At 46.8% G+C, this 20,929-nt stretch overlaps 1 protein-coding gene across 1 annotated transcript; it reads right to left on the bottom strand.

Moving 5' to 3' along the window:
- Window positions 1–646: 646 nt before the first annotated feature.
- On the bottom strand, window positions 647–17,464 carry SESN2 (sestrin 2). Its single transcript, XM_016132091.2, has 10 exons — window positions 17,027–17,464; window positions 10,269–10,334; window positions 8,394–8,591; window positions 7,811–7,993; window positions 7,489–7,701; window positions 6,807–6,957; window positions 6,182–6,300; window positions 5,633–5,823; window positions 3,115–3,259; window positions 647–2,484 (listed from the first exon to the last, which is right to left on the bottom strand). Exons 1-10 carry the CDS (start codon window positions 17,117–17,119, stop codon window positions 2,398–2,400), a joined length of 1,446 nt encoding a protein of 481 aa, XP_015987577.1. The 5' UTR covers window positions 17,120–17,464; the 3' UTR covers window positions 647–2,397.
- Window positions 17,465–20,929: the final 3,465 nt, after the last annotated feature.

Below are 20,929 nucleotides of genomic sequence, written 5' to 3'. Positions count from 1 at the left end.
GGTACCCAGAGTTCAGAAGCTTGACCAAAGTCACACAGCTACTAAATGGCACTGGCACAACTTGGGGGTCACATCTAACTCCTATGTCTGGTTCTGTCTCCTTGGTACTACAGGGAAGGGTGAGAAATAGGCAGGCATAAAGTGGTAGGGCAGAGACAGAAAGGGGGGGGGGGTCCCACCAGAGATTCTCAAATAGCCTCCCTCTGCCACAGAGAGAGCCTAGCAGTAGGAAAAACAGCAAGGTGAAACACCGAGGCCTCAGGGTCAGGCAGACCCTGGTTGGGATCCTGGCTCCAGCACTGAGGATATGTGACCTCAGCAATGTCACTTTACCTCTGATACCTCTGAATCTCAACAGTCTTGCAGGATCGCTGCATTCAGAAAAATAGCCTTCATGTACCCAGTCGAGGGTCAGACTTGGTAAGAAAAACATGGCCATTATTTTTCAATAGTGCCTAGACTGCCACAAATGGGCAAAAGGGCTAGACACCCAAGGGACAGAAAGTTTCTTCAACGCCAACCACTCCTAATCCTGCAGTCACTGGGCACACATGGCCAGTAGGACAGGTCCATGATGCAATCACAGCTTCCTGCTTATGCTAAGAGGTGAACCATGACCCTTAGGAAATGGAAAAACAGCAGCCCATTAACAAGTACAAAACAAAACCTTGGTGAACTTTTATTTCTCATCATACAGAACTGGCAGCAAAGGCAAAGACTTCTGCACTTGAACACTGAATACCCCTCCCTACCCACCCATAGGACATTTACAGTCATTATGTCCCCTCTTGAATCCAAACCCCAAGGCTAGGGGCTCTTCTGCCCAGCTTCACTGCAGGGAGGGCCTTGAAGCCTGAGGTGCCAGTAGCTTCCCCATGCCTGCATGGGTGTGAAATGTGGCACACTGATCAAGCCCCTCCTGCCCCACCCCCCAGAAAGGAGGGTCAGAAGCAAGCAGCATCTTGGCCCCTGCCTTTCTTCAGTCACTTCCAAACGGGTCAGCGAGGAGGTGCATACTGCAGGAAGGGCAGGGGAAGTCATAATTCACAGCTTGTTTGCTACAGAAAGTGCCTGAGATCAGTCCTCGGCTGCTTCTACCTCTCAGAAATCCACCTACAATAGAGGAGAGGGGACAAAAACTGCATGGTCCTTGAAAGATGACCAGGAGAGACTGACTGCAAGACTGCAGGTCCCCAGAGGCCTTTGAGATCCTGTAAGATTTGCAGTTCGCTGCTGGCAGGTTGATCTGTGAAACCTAGGGCGATGAGACTCAGACATTGTGGAAACTTAGCCCCACCCCTCAGTCTGCAACTACAGAAATAGAGGTCAAAGAGGTTTGGCAAAGTAGCCATGATCCCCCGGCCAGTGGCAGGGCCCAAATGTGAACCCTGGGGTCTCCTGCCTCTCCCACTGGGCCACATGCCACCTAGAAAGGCTCAACTTTTTGGCAAACATCTGCAGCAGAGCCAGCCACAGGAGACAGGAGAGTAGGTTGCCGGGCAGGAGCAGCTCTGGGAGAACGGACTGCTTGCTCCCTGTCCTCCTCAGCACAGGCACTGACTGTAGCTCTAGACGTGAGGTTCTGAAGAAGTCTGAACTTCACCCATGAAGGAACACAATACAGAGAATTTACAACCGAATATTCCCTGCTCTTCAGAAGGCAAAGTGACCAACAGAAGCCCAAATTTTCTAAGAGATAATCTACTTTTTTGATGTGCTCAATTTCTCTCCTGGGGCTTCACACCACCAGGAGTGGGAGAAAAGGGTAAAGGAGGTTAAAGGAAGTGAAGTAGGATTGGGGTGATCAGGAAACAAGGAGCTTCTAGGCTGCCCAACAGAACAGGTTTTTGGGAAGCCAGGTGTGCAGACCGGCCATGCCCCTGACTTTCACATTGATGGGTGAATGGTAGGTGAGCAATAATGAAATCCAGATGAGGGACGAGGAAAAGGAAGGCTGCTTGGAGTGTCAGTCCCTGGAGGTATTTGTCCCTCTCCTTCCGTGGCCAGCCAGGGACCTTCCCAGTCTAGGAAGGCCATGGTACTCATGGTGCCTGGGGCCCTGCCTGCTGGCACAGAAGTCCGAGCTCAGCCCATTTTCCTTCTTGTGCGCTCTGCCTCTGGGTTCAGGGGCAGGAAGAAGGTCATGGCCCTTGGTAATCTGCTAGTCCTCTTTTAGCCTCCAGAGGCGAAGCTGCGATCCCAGAGATCCTGTCCGTTCCAGTGAGAAAAAGGAGGGTGCGGCTCAGGGGCGGTATGTCACACGAAGCCCACCAACAGAGTGTGGTGGGTGGGCATGGGACAGAAAGGGATCAGGGTCTGTCTCCAGACAGAGAGGTCCTTGCAGGGAGGAGGATGCCTCCCTGGTCAGCTGCTCCAGGTCCAGGTCCTACACGAGAGTCAGGTCATGTAGCGGGTGATGGCACGGAGGGCGTAGAGCAGGGCGGCTTGCATGCGGGCCTCCAGGAGCAGCAAGTTCACGTGGACCTGGGGCACAAACAAGGGCTCGTTGGCAACTGATGTCGGTCCTCGCCAACCCCATCCCTCCTGGACTGTCACTTTTCCTCATCACTCACCTCATCCTTTCCTTCCCTATACACATGCCCTAACTTTTCCTAAAGCTCTGAGCAGTTAGTTGGGTGCAGTGACCGTTGAAAAATTTTAAGCGCATTCATTTTTATCGTGAATAATCCATCCCCCAAAGCTAAAAACAAGAGCTACCACTGAGCACATTCATTTTCTCACTTCATGCTACCAGCAACCTTGAAATGCAGGCAATATTATTTCCACTGCAAAGATAAAATGCTCAGGGAGGCAAAGTGACTTGCCCCAAGTCACACTGCTACTGAGTGACAGTGTTATGATTTGAACTCAGGTTCTCCTGGCTGCTACTATTGCTACTAATGACCCTGTGAAGCATATTCCCATTTTACAGGTGAGTAAATGAAATCTTAAAAGTACAGTGGAGGAGGGCTTAGACTTAGAACAATATCGCCAGGTGTCCCGCCTGGCAGCACAGACTCAGTCTAGGGTACCTCATTGGGTCCTGACCCTTTGGGCTGCCTCCATTGGCCAGGCTTGTCTAGTTTCACCCTGTCCCTCTCCCATGAGTCGCACCTTCTCTGAGTGGCGGAAGTGCCTCCAGAAGAGGCTGTACATTCTTCGGGTGGTCTTCTCTGGGTAGCAGGCCACTGTCTTGATATAGACCTTGAGGTTCCGCTCTAGGAGCTGGTTCACCTCCCCATAGTCATAGTCATCATATCTGGAATGGAAAAGCCTCAATAACACTACTTGCCCTCAGCTCCCAGAAGTAGCTCCTCTTTCCTAACCCCACCCTACAGAAGGAGGAACAGAAAGTGGCAAGAAAAGGCAGAAGGTAGGAAGCAACTAGAAGCCTGGTTCCTCTTAGAAAAACAGCTGATGTCATAAATCACAGGCCACTGGGGACTACTCTAAGGAATACATAGAAAATGAGCATGCTTTATTGAGTACCAGCTATGCACCATGTGAACACGTACTCATGAAATCCTCAGAACTACTGTGTACCACTGTATATAAAACTATTGTACATACTATCATATACATCTTAAAGATGAAACTGACATTCAGAGAAGTGAAGTCACTTGCTCTAGGTCACACAGCTGGGAATGGGATTCAAACCCAGCTCTGCATGGCTCCGAGGTCATAGTCACTACTTTACATGGAATACAGAGCAGTAGGTCAGTGCAAATATTTACATTGAAGAGGGAAAGGGCAAAAAGGACCTGCTACTCGTTTTATAGAAGGGCAAACTAAGGCTATTAACTTGTTCAAAGTCAAACAGAGAGTTGGTGACCAATACAGAAGCTACTCTGTGACTCCCCAGTCCAATGAGCCAGTGAGTCATCATGGATGCGGGTGGATGGGGTAGACTGGTTGAAAACTAGAGGACAGTTTCAGTCAGCAAAGATATAGGATGAAGAATCATGCTGAAGAGTGGGAGAGCCTGGATCTGAGAGCTGGGCAGGAACTGGCCTGTGCCACACCCTTAAGAGGCCCCTCTGTCATCAGCCTCCCTTGGGTTTCTAACAGGCCCATGATCAGCAAGATGGTGGCCAATTAAGCATAGCTCAACCCACCCTGTGAAATATGATTTACAGCTAGTCATACAAAGAAATACACATTTGTACCTTTAAAAAATCTTGGGGATTTTTTTAATGCTTGCAATAAACTGTCAAATAAGAAAAAAAAATCATGTGTTCACTAAAATGTTCTTACATTTGAGTAAATGAATAAAATAAGTGAAATGAGGAGGCAAGAAAATCTTGTTTTTGTAAAATTATATATGTTTTGGTTATTTGTGAATGGAAAAAAGACAGGTGGGAAACACCTGACAATAATAAGAGCTGGTAGGATTATGGATAATTTTTATTTACTTCTTTTTGTTATCTGTTTTCTAAATTTACTAAAAATCAAACTGTTCCTCTTTACGGACATCAAACATATATATATGGCTTTTAAATAAAATAACCATTTTAATTGCAACTATACAAAAGCAACTAGATAAGAAAGAAAAAAACAATGGAAAAAATGTCACAGGATGTGGATATGGTTGTAGAGCAGAATTTGGGGAAGTTGTTTTTTCCTTAATTCTTTGAATTTCCCACAATGTTATCAAAGTAAGATTCTTTTGAAATAAAAAAAAAAAATCATTCTGCGTATATCCTTGAGAAGTAATTTCACAGTGATGGTTTATCCATGAGGATTTAGGTATAAGAGTAGTAATAGTGAAAAACTGCAAACTACCTAAATTTATTTAATATGAGAGAAATGGTAGATTACACTACATCCAAAACAGAAAACTATGCAGTGGATTCAGTGGTTAAAAAAGCATAAAAGATCTATTTATACTGACAAGAGAGGCAGTAGAATATTAGAGGAAAAAAAACAACTTGCAGAATATACTGAGTATGATTTCAACAATTTATAAAAATCTACTCAAAAAAAAAAAAAACAGAAAATACTTAGTAACAAGATGAAAATATAATTCATCACATACTCTATGGAGAAACCCATTATTAAATGATAATTTAGTGTACAGCCTTCCACACATTTTCCATGTATGTACACATTTTGAGTTAAAAAAAAAAGGAAAAAGAAAATTCTGGATGAGCTTTCTTTTCTCTCAATACATTTTGAACACTTTCCCATGGCAATATAAATAAACCATTATTGTAATTTTTAATAGCTGCGTAACATTTTACTGAATGGATACATCATTACCTAAAGTCCCCTGCTGATGGGCATTTATGTTGTCCTTATTTATTATGTGAGAAGAACTGCAATTGGAATGAAAATACAAGCAAAAATAATTCTCTAACTATGGATGTGTATGTATATATATTATATATACATATATATGTAAGTATACATATATATATATTTATCTCTAGGGGGTGAGATTAAAGAGTTTCATTTACGAGGTTCAAAGAGTGATCATATATTTTATAAACAGCAAAGAAATAAATTTGCTTTGAAAAACAGTATAGGCAGGAAGAAAGGGAAAAAAAAAAAAAGAGAAAAAGGAAACAACTGTGAGCTCAGAGTGAAGACTCGCAAGTGCGTACACACCCTAGATGAGGGGACATGTTCTCACCTGATGCCGAAGACACAGTGGATGTAGTTCCAGATGGCCCTGCGAAGCACAGAAGTGTCCACTCCGCTGTGCATAGCAATGGTGTTGTAGGTGAGGCTATAGGCCGTCTGGAACTTCTCGTCCAGCAGCTGTCCACCCTCGGGGTAGAGCCGCTGAATCAGTGAGTAGCCATGGTCTTCCCAGGTATAATCCTGAGAAACATGGGACGCGGTCAGAGAGTGGACTCTTTGGAGCCCAAGCCTGGCCAGAGAGACGACATCCTCTGGAGCACACCTTGGTTCTCCATAAATACCCCTCCACAGCCCACCCATCTAACCCACCGCTTGGTCTGGGAATGAGAAGCTGAGGGGGATGCGCTTTGGTGGTGACCTTCTCCCTGTGATCAGCATCCCCTGAGCCTAGGGCGCATATGGGGCCCTTCATGATCCAGGGTCTCCCATTTCCCTCATGGAATCTTGAGGGAGAGAATATGCCCAATTCTAACCATTCGAATCATCTACCCCTTGACTATAAATCTGGAACAATGCCAAGACTGGAGGGAGAGCCTACCTGAGCACGGAAGGTGGGGGGTGCCTGAGTCCCTCGCCGGGTGAAGTCCACATATCCGAAAGTGGGGTCTTCTACAAAGCACAACATGTCCGGATGTGGTGAGGGCTCCAGGATGTCAGCTGAGGACGTCAAAAAGAGGTCAACATGAGGCCAAGCCACGGAGCACTGATTAATCATTAATAGGGGGCTGGGCGATGCAGAGTGGAGGGTCAGAGAAAGCCCCTTCATACAGTTAGTGGAATGAGGACTCCAGCTTGAGCCAGGCCTGGGGGAGGAGGTGAATCAGGCCCATGGACCTGGGGATGAGGCCCCCACTAATAACAACAGCAATCCTAACAGTAGCAGTTCTTTAGAGCTACTTACCCTAGGCCAGGCTCTGTGCTAAGAAGCTTTGCTTCTCTTGTTCCATCTACCCTACATATCAATTCATGTGGGAGGAGACTGAGACCTTGGGGCAGGAAGTGACTTATCAGTGGTCACACAGCCAGAGAGGCTAACAAGCCAGATTCAAACCCAGATCTGACCCCAAAATACAAGAGGTACAGTACATGGAGATGTCTACTCCTCAGCAGAGATGGCATACGAAGGAGGCAGCCCCTGGAACTGGACACCTATAATCACGTACCTGAGGGGGTCACCAGCAGGCTCTCCGATTTCTCCAGCTCAAAGCGGCTTTCCATCTCCTCTTGGGATGCTCCCTCGTCCCGCAACAGGCTCTCCTGCAGCTGCCTCATACGTTCCATCAAAGCCTCCACGTCTTGGGCAGCCTCAAAGCCCTGGACAGGGGACCCCGTGATGACCAAACCCCTCCTCCTCCTTCGGCTGCCCCCCCCCCACCGGTAAACTCCACAGATCTTTCCCACATGCCAGGCCTTCCTGAATGGGCAGCTCACATGGTCTGTGCTTCCCCAACTGAAGTTTATGAAGCTACAGGATAGACATGTCTTCTCTGAGCATCAAATTTCCTCAGAGGTAAGGGATTTTAAACTATCTGTATTTTTTATATTAAAACAAGGCCATCTTATAAAATAAGAGGCAAATTTTGTGTTCTCAAAGTGCTAAAAACCAGGAGACTTTAAGCCTATGGGGCTAAACAGTGAGAGGCAGTAACATGGTTATTTCATTTAACCCTCACGAGCCACTATGAAATTGGGTCTTTATTCTTATTTCACAGATGAGGAAATGAGTCTCAAAGTCAAGTAACTTTTCTAAGTCCTCTGAGTGTGAGACAGGGAAGCAGTGGCTTCTACCCAAGGATGAGGGGTCATGCCAGCTTCTCTCCCACAAAGACCAGGCCAGTGACTTACCCCAGAGTTGTTCAGTGAGTCCCTGCTGGGGGGGCTGCTTTGCTCACTGGGTGGTGAAGGTGCCTGGGGGGCAGGGCTGCCCTCCGGGTCCCCCTCAGGGAGGATACCACAGCCAAACACGAAGGAGGCCAGTGAGTGACAGTGGGTGAGCAGGACTAGGGCCTGGATGAGCTCAGCAAGGGACCAGCTGTGCTCGCTGGTCTTCAGCAAGGCCTGGAGAGGAAAGAAGATCAGTCTTGCTCAGTGCCTGCCCCTGGGCTGCCTGCCATACCCCAGCCTGGTCCCTATGCTCCCTCAGGGTCCTGCCCTCCGCCCACTGCACCTGGATGTGCTCCTTGGTGATGAGCCACGGCCGATGTGCCAGCAACTTGTTGATCTCACTGAGCTTGCGCAGCTTCTCAGGGGCACGATGGAGTCCAAGCAGCCACTCAGGGTCGCCGCCAGTCTGCAGAAACTCAGTCATGTGGGAGCCCACCAGGTAGGAACACTGGTGGCGGGCAGCAGCCTGTGGAGGTAGTAGACAGAGCCTATGTCACCTTATTCTTTCTGTGCCCTGCTCAGGATGGGTACCCCATGGAAGGTGACGTCAAGGCCTCACTGCTGCTTGAAAGGCAGGAAATTTAGGTTCTAACCCCAGCTCTGCCACTAATTTGTTGTCCTACCTTAGGCAGGTCATCTACTCCTTTATGTCTCAGTTTCCCAATCTGTAAAACAGGCACTAAAGATGCCTCTCTTCAAAACCTAAAATTCTGTGGATGGTCAGATAAAGCTAGGGCTTTATTCTGTTTCTCTTCCTTGGCTATGATCAGTTCAGGAAGTCCCCAGCAAAGAGATCTGTGGGCTGAACCCCCCCCCCCCCACCCACCGTGGCCACCCCTGCAAGAGTCAGGCACAGACAGGCTCACCATGATGGCAATGTAGTGGCGCCAGGAACTGGCCAGGGGCCCATCTGTATGCAGCAGCAGGTAGTGTAGGCGCCAGAATCTGCTAAGGTAGTCAGGGTGCAGGCCCATCACCACTGCCAGGTTGTCCACCCGCCCTGAGGACATCAGTGCTTCCAGCCCCAGGTGCTGCTCAAGGCTCTCAGCTCCCTCCTGAAGGACCTGCCAAGCAAAGGTGAGGAGAGGATGAGTTCCCTCTGGCCTCCCCACCAAAGAGACCGACTTATTCATTGCAGTGGGATTATAATAGCAAGAAACTAAAAACTACCACCATGTCCAAAAAACAGAATAGGAAAGGACAAGATATTTTATTAAGTGATTAAACAAACTTTAATTAGACATCTTATATAATAATAGCCAAATCTGATACAGCTCACTATGTGCCAAGCACTTCTTTTTTGTTTTATTCTTTTAAACACTTTATATTTACTCATTTAATCCTCACAATTATGAAATTAGAATTCTATTTTCTCAATTTTTGGACAGGAAAAGTCAGGCACAGATATTATAGTTTCTCCTGCCTTTATGGAGCTTCTATTCTAACAGTGCAAATCCATGGAAGGTGAGTGCAAAACAGTTCACGTTTTCTGAGTGCTTTCGCCACACCACAGCTGAGTCTGGAGTTTGCCCTGCATTATCTCATTGAATTTTCCCAATTATCGTGTATGGTGAATATTATGTTTTCCCCCATCGACAGATGAGGAAATCAAGGCCCAGAGAGGTTTCATTCCTTGGTCAAGGTTACAGATTCAGTAAATGACACAAGCAGGATTCAAATCCAGATTAACCTCAAAACCTATTTCTTTCCTTTATTATAAAAGAGGAATGATTATTTCTAAATGAAAAAATAAAATGTAAGAACAATACTTGAGCTTAAAACTCTGGGCTACAGACATGAATAATCTGTGGGTGGTTGTTTGCTTTCCATTTACAAGGGGCGGAGGGAAGTAGGGGGTTAGACATTTGTTAACAGCTCATTAACTACTTGGCTTACACATTTAGGATAGCAAAGAGGACCAAGAAACAAAACATTTGTCCTTGTTCCCTGAAGGCCAAAGAAAAAGAAGGAAACTTTTTTCTTTATTTTTCTGCAGTGAGCTTTGAAGGCATCCCACCCACCACACCCACCCCACCCTGGAATGTCAGCTCCACCAAGGCAAGGATTTTGGTCTATCTTGTTCTCTGCTGTATCCCCAGAGCCTAGAACAGTGCCTGACACAGATTAATCATTAAATAGGTATCTGCTAAATAAAAATGAATGATCTGACTCAGTACATGAAAGAGATCTGTTATAGACAAAACGAAACCCCTCCCCCTAAAAATAAATAAAAAATAAAAACATGTAAACTATGACCTTGGTTCTGTATGAAAAAAAGTCCAGAAAGCAGTGGCAAATGGTTAAGTACCACTGATTACATCTGTGGAGGGTGGGATTATAAGAGACTAGAGCTTTCTGAAACATTGGAAATTTTAAAATAATGAATATATATTACTTTTGAAGTTGAAACAAAATTTTAATATATGCACAGTCAAGGATGAGAAGATAAACACTGATAGTTCTATCTTCTTAAGTTAAGGCAGGCCTCCTTCTGGGAATCATAAGTTTGTTCATTGCCTCGCTGTTATCATCACTTTATCTCTTTGAGGCTGTTTCTTCCCAGCAAAATGGGATTGTCACTCCTGCTTCGCAGAGCTGTTTTGCAGATTAAGTGAGTCAGGACTACCTGAAGGGATAGTTCCAAGCTGCTATTTCAAGAGGCAGGAAAAGATCCCCACCCACCCAATGTCCATGTCCCTTCTTCCCAGGACTAGCAGATGCTTAAACCCTTCCAAGCTTACCTCTTCCACTGGGATGAAGGCGCTGGGTCCCCGAGGGCCTCGCCGAACCCGGCTTTCACTCTGCTCCTAGAAGGAAACATGATCATGGTTAGTTGGAGGTAAAAGGGAAGACTAAAAGGATAGTTACCTCTCCAGTTTTCTCCTTGAGGAGCCATGCTAAGCTTTTTAAAACTCCCTTTCTTGTGCAGCCTGCATGCAGGAGCCTGGTGGGAGTCATATACCTGTTTGGTAGGTGGAGAGAGGACAAGCAAGAGAGGGGCCTGGGGAAGGGAAATACACAGCCACCATGTTGCACAACTCCAGGAGGCCACCTTCTTAGCAGCTCTGGAGCATCTATACAAGGAACCTCATGTACATCCTGAAGCCGTGTTACCAAGTACTCCAGATCCCTATGATGCAGTCTCTCTCAAATTGTCATTTTTTTCATCCCTCCTGCCATCACCACCATCTCTGGTCTGGACCGCAATCCACAGGTTCACCTATGGTCTCCCCACCCTCTCCTATCCATCCTCTACCAAATCAACAAAACAAATAATAAATAAAATATCCTCCCTAGCTCCACCTCCAGGACTAGGAGCAGATCTAGTGAGTACCAGACCCTCATGGTTTCTAGAGAGCAAACTTGCAGTGGCCAGAATAAAAACCTTCTCAAATGTAAATCTGACTGTCTGGCTTTAAAACCCTGCTTCTACCTCCCCATAGCCTTAGAGATAAAATTAGTAATTCAGGCCAGAGGCCCTCCCGCCTGTCACTCCTTCTGCAGAGCTAACTCATAGTCTTTCAGGGATTTGGAACATTCTTTGGACCTTCATCTGTGACTCCGCAATTCCCAGGGCTTTTGCTTCTGAAACACTGTCTTCTAATGGTCTGTCTGATTTAGGTCTCCCTACCACCAGATCACATTTCATGGTGAGCAGGGCCAGTTCATTCACACTAGCCCGCGAATGAAGAATGAAGAAAAAGCAGAGGCATCAAGGGAGTCAGGGCAGGGCGCACAAGGAAGCCAGCAGCAGTTATTCTGATGTGTACGTATTGGAGCCTCTTTGGAAACCACCAGTTATGCACTCATTAAATCTGCTCCCATTCCTAGAGGTGAAGTTCAGGGAAGATGTTTTATTTATTCATTTGTTTTGATAACTGTGTTTGGGGGGCTCTTAGCACTGGCCTTGGAAAGAGTTTACCCAAAGCTGATTTATGCCCCCAATGGACAGAGATAGTGTCCCCTTAATTCTTCCCGACTCATTAAAATCCAGACTTAGTACCAATGAATCAGGGATTAAAGATTATAATTGAACCTCCCTTCTCAGATGGCCAGAAACCCCTAGGGGGAGGCAGAGCTCTCCAGCTCTGAAAGTCCGCAAAAGAAAGAACAATGGAACCTGGAAGTCCTGGGTGTGAATAACAACTTTGCCACTAACTTGCTATGTGACTCTGAAAAAGTAACCTAGATTCTCTGGGCCTTAAACTTGGACACCCCCCCCCCACCCCCTGCAAAAAATAAAAATAAATAAAGTAGTTGGGCTGATTGCTTAGGTCCCTTTTGGCCCATATTTTTGGGAGCTACCTGCCTAGGCTGGTCCAAGTCCAGCATAGAAACCACAAGCCCCAAGCACTCCCTGTCTCAGCTTCCCTCCTCCCTCACCAAAGAGAAAAAGCCTGCCGGCTCTGTGTGGGAGATAAGAATTGCTGACTCTACAAAGAGGGCCTCCCCCTCAGGGGACCTGTGGGCAGAGAGAAAACCACAGCCAGGTGGGGTAGGGAAGGGTAGGGTGGAACTGGGGTTCGGGGGTGGGAGGACAGGAAGGGCCCATCGGGGTGCTAGTAAGGTACAGAGAACAGCCTTGGGAGTCCCTTTTCCCTTAAAATCTGCCCCAGGACCTGTCAAGGGAAAGAACTAATACCTGTGGGTCTTTTAAGTGACAGGTCTGGATCTACCAACATTTTCAGTCCCGATAATGATGATGTTAATACAGTACAGGTAAAAGATAGGAGCTCTTGACAACAACTACTTGGGCTTAAATGACATCTCCACCACCATTTGCTACCTATGTGAGCCTCAGTTTCCTCACCAAATAATGGGATTAATAGTACCTACTTTCATGGGGTAGTGAGATGAGGATTTAATGAGATAATGCCCCTACCTCAATACCACTATCACAGTAAGCACTAAATACAAGTCAGTTGTCATTAATCTCATTATTTCGAACAATGGCTTCTCAACCCAGGCAATACTTTAGAATCCTTTGGCGAAGCTTTTTTTAAAATACCAATGCCAAGGTCCTACCTCCAGCAATTCTAATTTAATTGGATAGAGCCCAGCATAATTTACAGCTGGGGTGGAGGGCCATTGTTTTGCCCCATTTATTGATCACTTTCTCAAATATAAGGCACTTTGCTAAGGGCTTTTGGAAACAAAATTAATCTGTTCATTCAACAAATATTTTTGACAATTACACTGCAGACAGCAAGAGTACAAGAGTGGAAAGACAAAGTCTCAGTTTTCATAGAATTTACAATCTTATGGAGAAAGACACACAAATGATCAATAGGATTTCAAATCGTAGATTATATAAAGTAAATGAAATAGAGCAAAGAGAGAGTATGTGATGGGGTGAGAGGGTATGTGCAATATTTTAGTCTGAGTAGACAGGGAAAGCCACTGAGGTGGTAACCTTTGAGTTGATTATCTAAATATCAACTATCTAAATGAGTTGATGAGAAGGCAGCAGGGCCTGCAAAGATCTAGGGGACCAGCATTCCAGCCAGAAGGAACAGAAAGTATAAAGCTCTGAAGGCAAGACCAAGTAGATTCTAATCCTGAGTTCCAATACACCGAATGCTTCCCTGACCTTGACACACGGAGCTTCAGGGGAAGCAGACAGGAAAGAGTCTGACTGCCAGGAGATGAAGCCTCCAAATCAACCCTCCCCTATCCCCTGGGGTAAAATGTCAATAATAATAACAATGGTTGGTAATACCCCTGATTACCACTGGTTAAGCACTTATTTTACATGCACTTTAAGGCAGGAACTACTACTGCTAGGGTTCCTATTTCACAATGAGGACTAAGGCTCAGAGAGATCAAGTCAATTCTGGTCACTCAGCCAGGAAGGAGGAAGCAGAGTTGGGATAGAAACCATTCCCATTCTCTGAACTTCTCCAGGGCTCAACAGTCCCAAAGCTTTGCATCTGGGGTTCACCAGGAATGAGAAGCTCCTTTCCCAGCCCACATCCCCAGGAAATCCACTCGCCCCCAATCACAGCACCTGTCACACTGTATTGTTTCTTCTGTTGCTGGTGCAGGCTGGATCTAGTTCCCTGTTATTACTCCAGTGTCTAGCACAGAACAGTCCACCAGGACTTCCCGCAATGATGGAATACTCCATATCTGCACTGTCCAATAAAGATGGTAGCCCCTAGCCATAGTGGCTGAGCATTTGAAATGTGACTAGTGAGACTAAGAACCTGAATTTTTATTTTTAAAAAAATTTATCAACGTTAAAAAAATAGAGGAAAAATTAAAATATTATCAAAATGTAAATAGCCACATGTGGCTAAGGGATATCATATTAGACAGGGCAGGTTCAGCACACCTGAAAAAGGCAAGATCCTCACCTCCACTTTACAGATGAAGAAAAGGAAACCAGAGAGAGCAAGTGACCTACCCAAGGTAACAGTATGGGGAGGGAAGGCGAATGATGGCTGTTCCTATAGTTCCAATTGGGGGATCACATGGGGCAGCAGGAACAACAGCCCTCTCTCTGGGTGACCACTCAAGGGGGAGGGCTTCAGGTAAGTTGGATAATCACCTCAGAGATCAGTGCCTGGCTCCTAATTTAAGGGCCTACTAAATGTTAATTTTTGTATTAGCATAGGCACTTGTACATAGGTTCCGTCTAATCTTCATCAGTTTTGGAGTGGGAGGGGGGTCTCTATTTTGCACTTATGGAAAGATTAAGGTTCTGAAGGTTAAGTACCAGCTGACAAATGGCTAATGTGAGATTTGAACTCAGCTCAGTTTGGCTTCCAAGGGTTCTGTCCACCAATCAAATCAGCCTCTTGGAGTAGCGCCAGTCTTTATCCTACCCAGAGCCTGCAACTCCCAGGACTTAGCTACAGATACCTGCCAGGTGGGAAGAAGCAGACTCCCCCCAGGCCTCCACACTATGGGCAGCTGTGGTCTGCTGAACTCAGATCAGTTCCTCGGTTTACACTTGAGAGGAACACAGACCAAACAGCCTCTAGCCACCCTTGTGGGGAGAGAGTGTGAGTGTTGTCACAAACTTGTATGCCTACCATGGGCTGGGCATTAGGCTAAGTGCTTTTACACATCTGATCTGGCTCATTCCTCACAACCACCTGTAGGGAAATAGGTCTTTGTATTCCTTCTTCAGAGAGGGCTCACTGAGGCTCTTTCTGAGTCCTGTTCCAGACAGGCACAGCTCAAGTCGGACTTCAAAGCCTGCATAGTTCACAAGGGTCAGCTAAGTCAACAGGGGCAAATAGTTACAAGCACTTATTAGGTGCTAAGAACTGGGGATGTGACCTACAGAGTGTTCCTAGTCTGGCAAGGGAGACAGACAAGAAATGCCTGATTATACAACTGTTACATTATAATTGGGATAAAAGCTCCTACAAGGGAGAGAAGGGGGATTGGAAGAGGGTTTGCAGAGGGGACGTATCTGGTGGGGGAGGAAATTCTTCTCTGAGGAAGTGAGTTTTGAGGAAGTGATTCCAGAGCCTAACAGAGCTCGGAAAACATACTACCTATACTAGAGTGAAGCATCTGAAGGCCTTGACCCCTTGAAAGGGTGTGTGGTGAAGTGATGGGAGTTGAGATTGTACATGTGGATCTTCCCTTGGGCTACCAGGCTTTGTAAGTCCAGCACCCTACTGTCTTCTAAGATTCCACTTAAAGCAGACATCTTCCCAAAGTCCTCTTTCTTGAGGGTTCCATATAAAGGCCACTAGACCTCAGAGCCTGCCCAGACCATTTCCCAGGCATTGTCCCAGAGAGGGATAGACAAACTCTCTCCTCAGGCAGGAGGGACAGGCTCAAGGGCACCCTTGTGAGACACTGGGGAAAAGAGAAATGTGTGATAGCCACTTTCTAACAATAGCTAGCTAGTAACATTTTGACACAGTTACCATGTTCTAGGCAATGCTTTGGCCTTTGCTTGTATTCTCAGTCAATTCTCCCAAAAATCCCTCAGAGATACTATCAAATCTCCATAGGAAGAGGTTGTGGATCAGAGAAATGATCACTTGGCCAAGGTCACAGAGCAAACAAGTGGGAAGGCTAGTATATGAACCTGGAGTTTTTCTGGCTCTAGGGCCCAGGTGCTCTTAAATGATATTACAGCAAGTCCTGGAATAACATCGTTTCAGTGTTGTTTGTTTGTATCAATGAGCCCATGGTAAGACTGATCTTCTTATTCATCATTTCCCTTAAGGTCACAGAACATATCGACCATGTTAAGCGAGGACTTAATTGCATTTCCATTTTTTTTTTTTTTCCCCACAAAGAAACAGACTCAAAGAGTAGAATGACTTGGTTTAAGTCACACAGCTGAGAAGTGTCGGGAACAGGTTTTGTTTCTCCTTGTGGGGCTCCTAAACCATCGTGGAGAAAGGTAAACAAGCTAACAGGAAACCCAGGACATAAACCACCCACTTCTGTGTAGGACCCCCAGAAATCATGCTGCTCAGAGAAGCCCAGCAATTGTCCCAGGGTCACAATTTAGGACTAGCACTTGCCTGACTCTCAACTCCAGTAATCACTTGCGCCCCTCTCCGGGCCTGGAAACTAAAGGAACAAACAAAACTCCCTGTAGTGCCAGCACATTCAGAAATCCTGGAGACACCCAGGCCAAAGAATGAGCTACTCTGTGGGGTTAGTGAAGGAAGCTTCTCCATAACCCCTCCTCGACCTCAATTTTTTTCATCCTGTAAAAGTGGGCTATAGCATAATTCACAAAAGGCAAAACCCGAGCCTGGTATATAGTAGGTGCTTAATAAACGATAAGATGTCCATTATAGTGGGTAGTGGATGGGGTGATGGAGGAGAATTGTCAGATTAGGCCCAGTCTTATTCCTAGGCTCACTGCAAACCGAGTCCCTAAGAAACTTCTGGGACGTCAGACCACTCGGTAGGGCGCAGCCTACTCGGCGCTTGGTTTGGGAGCAGCGGCCAGGGTTTTCATCCTCTCCGCCAGCTTTGGCCGCCGCGTATCCGGCAGTCCGCCAAGGCCCGGGAGCGCTCGCAACTCCCCTTCCAAATCTGGGGTGCAGGTGGGGGCAGGGGATGGGGTCGACCTTCGCTGGCCAGTCCCAGGTGCCCCAGTTCCCGGCGCTGGGGGATTGGAGCCCGGAACATACCCTACCTAGAGTCAACTGCCCGCCAGCCCCAGCCCAGAGGAAGGGGGCGGGGAGGAGGAGTGGTCCGGCAGCCGCGGCCGGGATTTGCCTGGACTTGACGACTCTCTCCACCAGAGCTCAAACCCAAGGAAACCTCGAGAAGGCTCTCCTCTCATTGGCCAGGAGTCCGAGGGAGCCCTGGAGGTCTCCACAGCCCCGGGGAGAGGGGGAGGGGTCAGAGAGGGCCGAGGCTGCCAGTTGATGCAACCGTACTGCTGGCTTACGCGTTCCGCTCCCCTGCTCCGAGCCCCTGCGGCGCACCGACCGAGCTCAGACCAGCCCAAAGCTCGGACGTGGCTCGGGGTTCAAGGTAAAAGTGGCGTAGCTCGGCCGCTGCTTACCTCTTCGGCCTGGGGGTCGCCGCCGCCGCCGCCCCGGGCGAACGGCAGGTAGCCCTTAAGCTCCGCGCGGCACTCGGAGTCCGCAACGATCATGGTGTGCACCAGGACCCAGGCGCCGCTCGCCGACAACCCGTGCACCGGAGAGGGTTGGGGACGGACGCACGCAGGAAGCCGGACTGGGGGCCGCTGGGGAGGTTCTTGAGCCCCGGGGTGTCTCTCGGGGTTCCAGAACGCTCAGAAAGCCCAGAGTCCAGGAACGGCCGTTGTCTCTCTGGACTCTCCTCTCGTCTGGCTTCTGGAGCGGTGAATAGCCTCGGGAGCCTGGGATTACCCGCAGTGCAAGGGTTTTCTGGGCCCAGAGTGCCTCGGAAGTCCGCAGTGGCCAGGGCTGCTCGCAGACTCAGCGCTTCTCAGCATCCCCGCCGCGGAACTGCCAGCGCTCGCCGGGATCTGACACCAGCAGCGCCTCTCAGCCCGTTGCGGTCCCTGGGGGAGGGCGGGGACACAAAAGCCCAGGGCCGCAGCCAATCAGATACCTGTTTCCTGGGAAGGCGTGGCGACACCGCCCTCAGGAGTCGAATGCTCAGCCAATCGACAACAGGAAGCGCCCGGGAACTCTGGGAGCTGTAGTCAGCCCCGGACGAATGCTGCAAACTTTTGCAAGAGGGTTTAATCAGATCGTTGGCAATACCAGACGAGAGTGACAGCCTGGAGAGTCATTAGAGCTGCATGATGAAACGGGACTTCACCGGGCTGGGCCAGAGAGCCGTGTGTTAAATCCCTCCAAGTACGTTCGTTCTTCAGCCTTTTCAGTTCCTGGAGGGACCAGTTAGGGTTAAGAGAGGTGGTTTTAATTATAGAATTGAACGCCAGATCTGGGAACAGTTCTGTTTCCCTGGCCTCCGGTAGGGCTCCGCCTTCAAAGTGTATCAGACACAGGGAATCCACTTTATTTGTAGAGTCTCTGGAAAAGCCTTCATTCATTGTAATATTATTGGCAATTTCAAGTCTAATCTCAATCCCCTTCTGCTCCCTTTGGGCCCCTGGTCCTGTCTTACATCCCTGCCACCCCTTTCCAGAAACTTGTGCCTAGGCAGTTAACTGGGTCTTTTCTCACCTATCTCTCTGGCCACTCCTTCTCTGACTCCTCTTTCTCCTCTCACCGCCTGAAATGTGGGCGTTCCCCTAGTTTCTGTTTTTATCCCTCATCTCTCCAGACATACTCTCCCTTCCTGATCTCATCCATTTCCTGGACTCAACTCTCCGTTTGAAAGTAAGTCGCTTCCACCAGCCCCTCAATACCTGGAAGCTGAATTAATCTTCTGTCCCCTTCCCATAGATCCTCTTCCTTCGCAGTTTTTCTCCAGGGCTCCATTTTTTGTTTTGTGTTTCAATTCAAAAATCATTGTTAACTCTGGATAGAGAGTCCTGACTGGACCTCCAAGGTCCCCTCCAGTTCCAAAGATGACCTTTTAACATAGTCTCCTGCCTACAACTTCTTAGGAGAAGGAATTAATCTCACCCTCTGCTGAGATCCCAAGGCATTTGAGCTGGCCTCCTTTATAACACTTATCACGTTCTACCTTGTATTGTAATTTTCTGTGTACATGTCTTATCTGACCCTTTTGATTATAATAAGCTCCTTGAGGGCAGGGTCCACATCTTGACATTCTTGTCTTCTGCCCTGTGCCACCCAGCACAATGTTCTGCCAATAATATATGTCCTTGGTGACTGAATCTTCCTTTAAATTGAATTCCCCTCTAAATTACCCTATGTCAGATTCAGCTTTCATTTTAAAAAGCTACTCCGTAATGTCAATGTTTAGATAAAAAAGATTTACTAATATTTTATGAGTTACGGAATAAAGGTCAAACTCCTGTAATGAAAGTCAATATCTGCCAAGATCTGCCTCAATTTACCTCTCCAGGCTTATCACCTGCCACATCCATGTTTCTTGTTTCATCTTCAAGCCTTTCTTCCTGTAGTTTCCTCTTCAAATCTTTGCCCACTGAAATCCTACCCAGCATTCAATGCCTTCATTCATTTTTGTGGTCTGAATGAAGGCTTGAAATTGAGGTAGGCATTATGCTCAGCTGGAAGTCCTCTTTCCCACTCAACTCAACACATTGTTTCTGTTTCTTTATAGGGCTGATCTTCAAACTTGATGCTGCCTTGTGATCATATCTACATATCTTTCCTCTAACAATTGAATACATGTTATTGACCACTTTTGCAAAGGGAGGAAACATGAGCTTACACCAGGCTATGTCAGAGCTCCCTTAAATCATGTAGTGAGTCCTCAGTAATATTTTTTGAATGGATGAATATGAATTACTCTCCTGTGTACAATAACCCTTTAGAATCTTCAAGGAAGCAGCTAAATCATTCCCAAGACTTTATACAGCTAGTGATTTCGTGAAAGGAAAATATTTGAAATTGGATGAGCTTTGTGACTCAGTCTCCAAGGAAGGAAAGCTGGAAAGAGGCAGAGATATAATTTGCTGAACTCAAACAATAGTCCAGGATATATCTGTTATCTTATGTAACTCTCACCACAACCTCTTGAGGTAGGCATTATGCCCCCATTTGACAGATGAGGAAACTGAGCCTCCAGAGATTTGTTAGCCATTGTCAGACAGCTTAGTAATATGCTGAGTAAGGATTCAAACTCAGGCAGGTATGACTCCTAAGCAGAAACCTCACCGCACTACTGATGAGAGAAAGACCTGAATATGTAAGAAGCAGGCTGGCACAAAGAACTAATCCACAAAGCAGAATTCCAATATATTAATTGGGAGTGAGAAACACAATTGTCAAGTGGCCTATAATTGATGAGCTAGCACATTCCTCTTTATAGGAAGGCTTCTGTGAAAAGCCAAGTTATCTGAAGGTGGTTAGGGTAGCTGGACTCTGAACAAAAGGAACAAGCGAAAAAATCAATCACTGAACCGGCTGGTCAGAGCTCCAGCTTCTTCTCTTTCATTCAGTAAATATTTATTGACCATCTAGTATGTACCAGGCACTGTGCTGGGCTCTGGAAATCCAGTCATTAAAGCTTCCAGCCCAGTGGGGCATAGCCCAGTGACACTGGCTGGGCTTATTCTTCCCTCCCCCCATGCCTAATTTTTTTTTGGCTCAGTAAAGATCTCCACCTCCTGTTGCCATACTCTCTCGACTCTTGCATCAGCTATGCTGAAGCCGATGATTGGCCAATGGTTTTATTATTCCTCAATCACATTCCAGTCCTGAAGAAACGTCTAGATTGGATTTGAAATGCTTTTGGTTTCCTCAGCTTCAGAATCTCTCTGAGTTTTTAACTGTAATGGGATTCTTATCTGTTTTGTATTCATTCTTTCTGCATTAATTTTCTAATCCCAAATCGTGGGATCAGTTTGCTATAATGACCTTTTCTCTGGCCATACCTGGGGCTGTGATTTATCACCCAGTTGCAATTATCTGAGCTCTTCTTATTGTTCTCACTACAGTCTCCCTTCCCATTTTAGAATACATTCCTGCCTTGGGAGAGCTTTCAGGTAAGAAGCCTAACTCCAAAAGGTTTTATAAAGCCAAAGCCAGCTCACCCTCTGTGGCGCATTCACACATTCATCCATTCAATCACTCATTAAGCAGGCATTGTGCTAAGTGCGGAGGAGGTCTTTCCGAGCTGACAGGTGCTGAGCTGTGAAGCTACACAATTAAGATTGAAATTGTCTCCTGGAGTGCTGCATCAGGGGGGCAGAACAACCACAGACTTTCACAGAGGCAACTATCTCTTAAGAGCACTGCTCAGAAGTCCTGATTTTTAGCTATGTGACCCAAAGAGAACTTTCTTCAGTTTTTAGACTCTGTTTCCTCATTTGTATAACAAAGGAATTGGAAATAAGCTCTAACCCTAGAGACGC

Source organism: Rousettus aegyptiacus, unplaced genomic scaffold, assembly GCF_014176215.1.
Source record: "Rousettus aegyptiacus isolate mRouAeg1 unplaced genomic scaffold, mRouAeg1.p scaffold_m13_p_1, whole genome shotgun sequence".
In the NCBI taxonomy this organism is placed as follows: Eukaryota; Metazoa; Chordata; class Mammalia; order Chiroptera; family Pteropodidae; genus Rousettus; species Rousettus aegyptiacus.
Note: the sequence above shows the minus strand (reverse complement) of the source record. Positions and strands in the feature narration are given on the sequence as shown.

Bases quoted from the DNA above. Each gene is read 5' to 3' on its own strand.
- SESN2 (XM_016132091.2), bottom strand. From the start codon at position 17,119: ATGATCGTTGCGGACTCCGAGTGCCGCGCGGAGCTTAAGGGCTACCTG. The intron at 10,335-17,026 runs GTAAGCAGCGGC...GTTTCCTTCTAG, and splicing joins GCGACCCCCAGGCCGAAGAG to GAGCAGAGTGAAAGCCGGGT. The intron at 8,592-10,268 runs GTAAGCTTGGAA...TTTGCTTGGCAG, and splicing joins CCTTCATCCCAGTGGAAGAG to GTCCTTCAGGAGGGAGCTGA.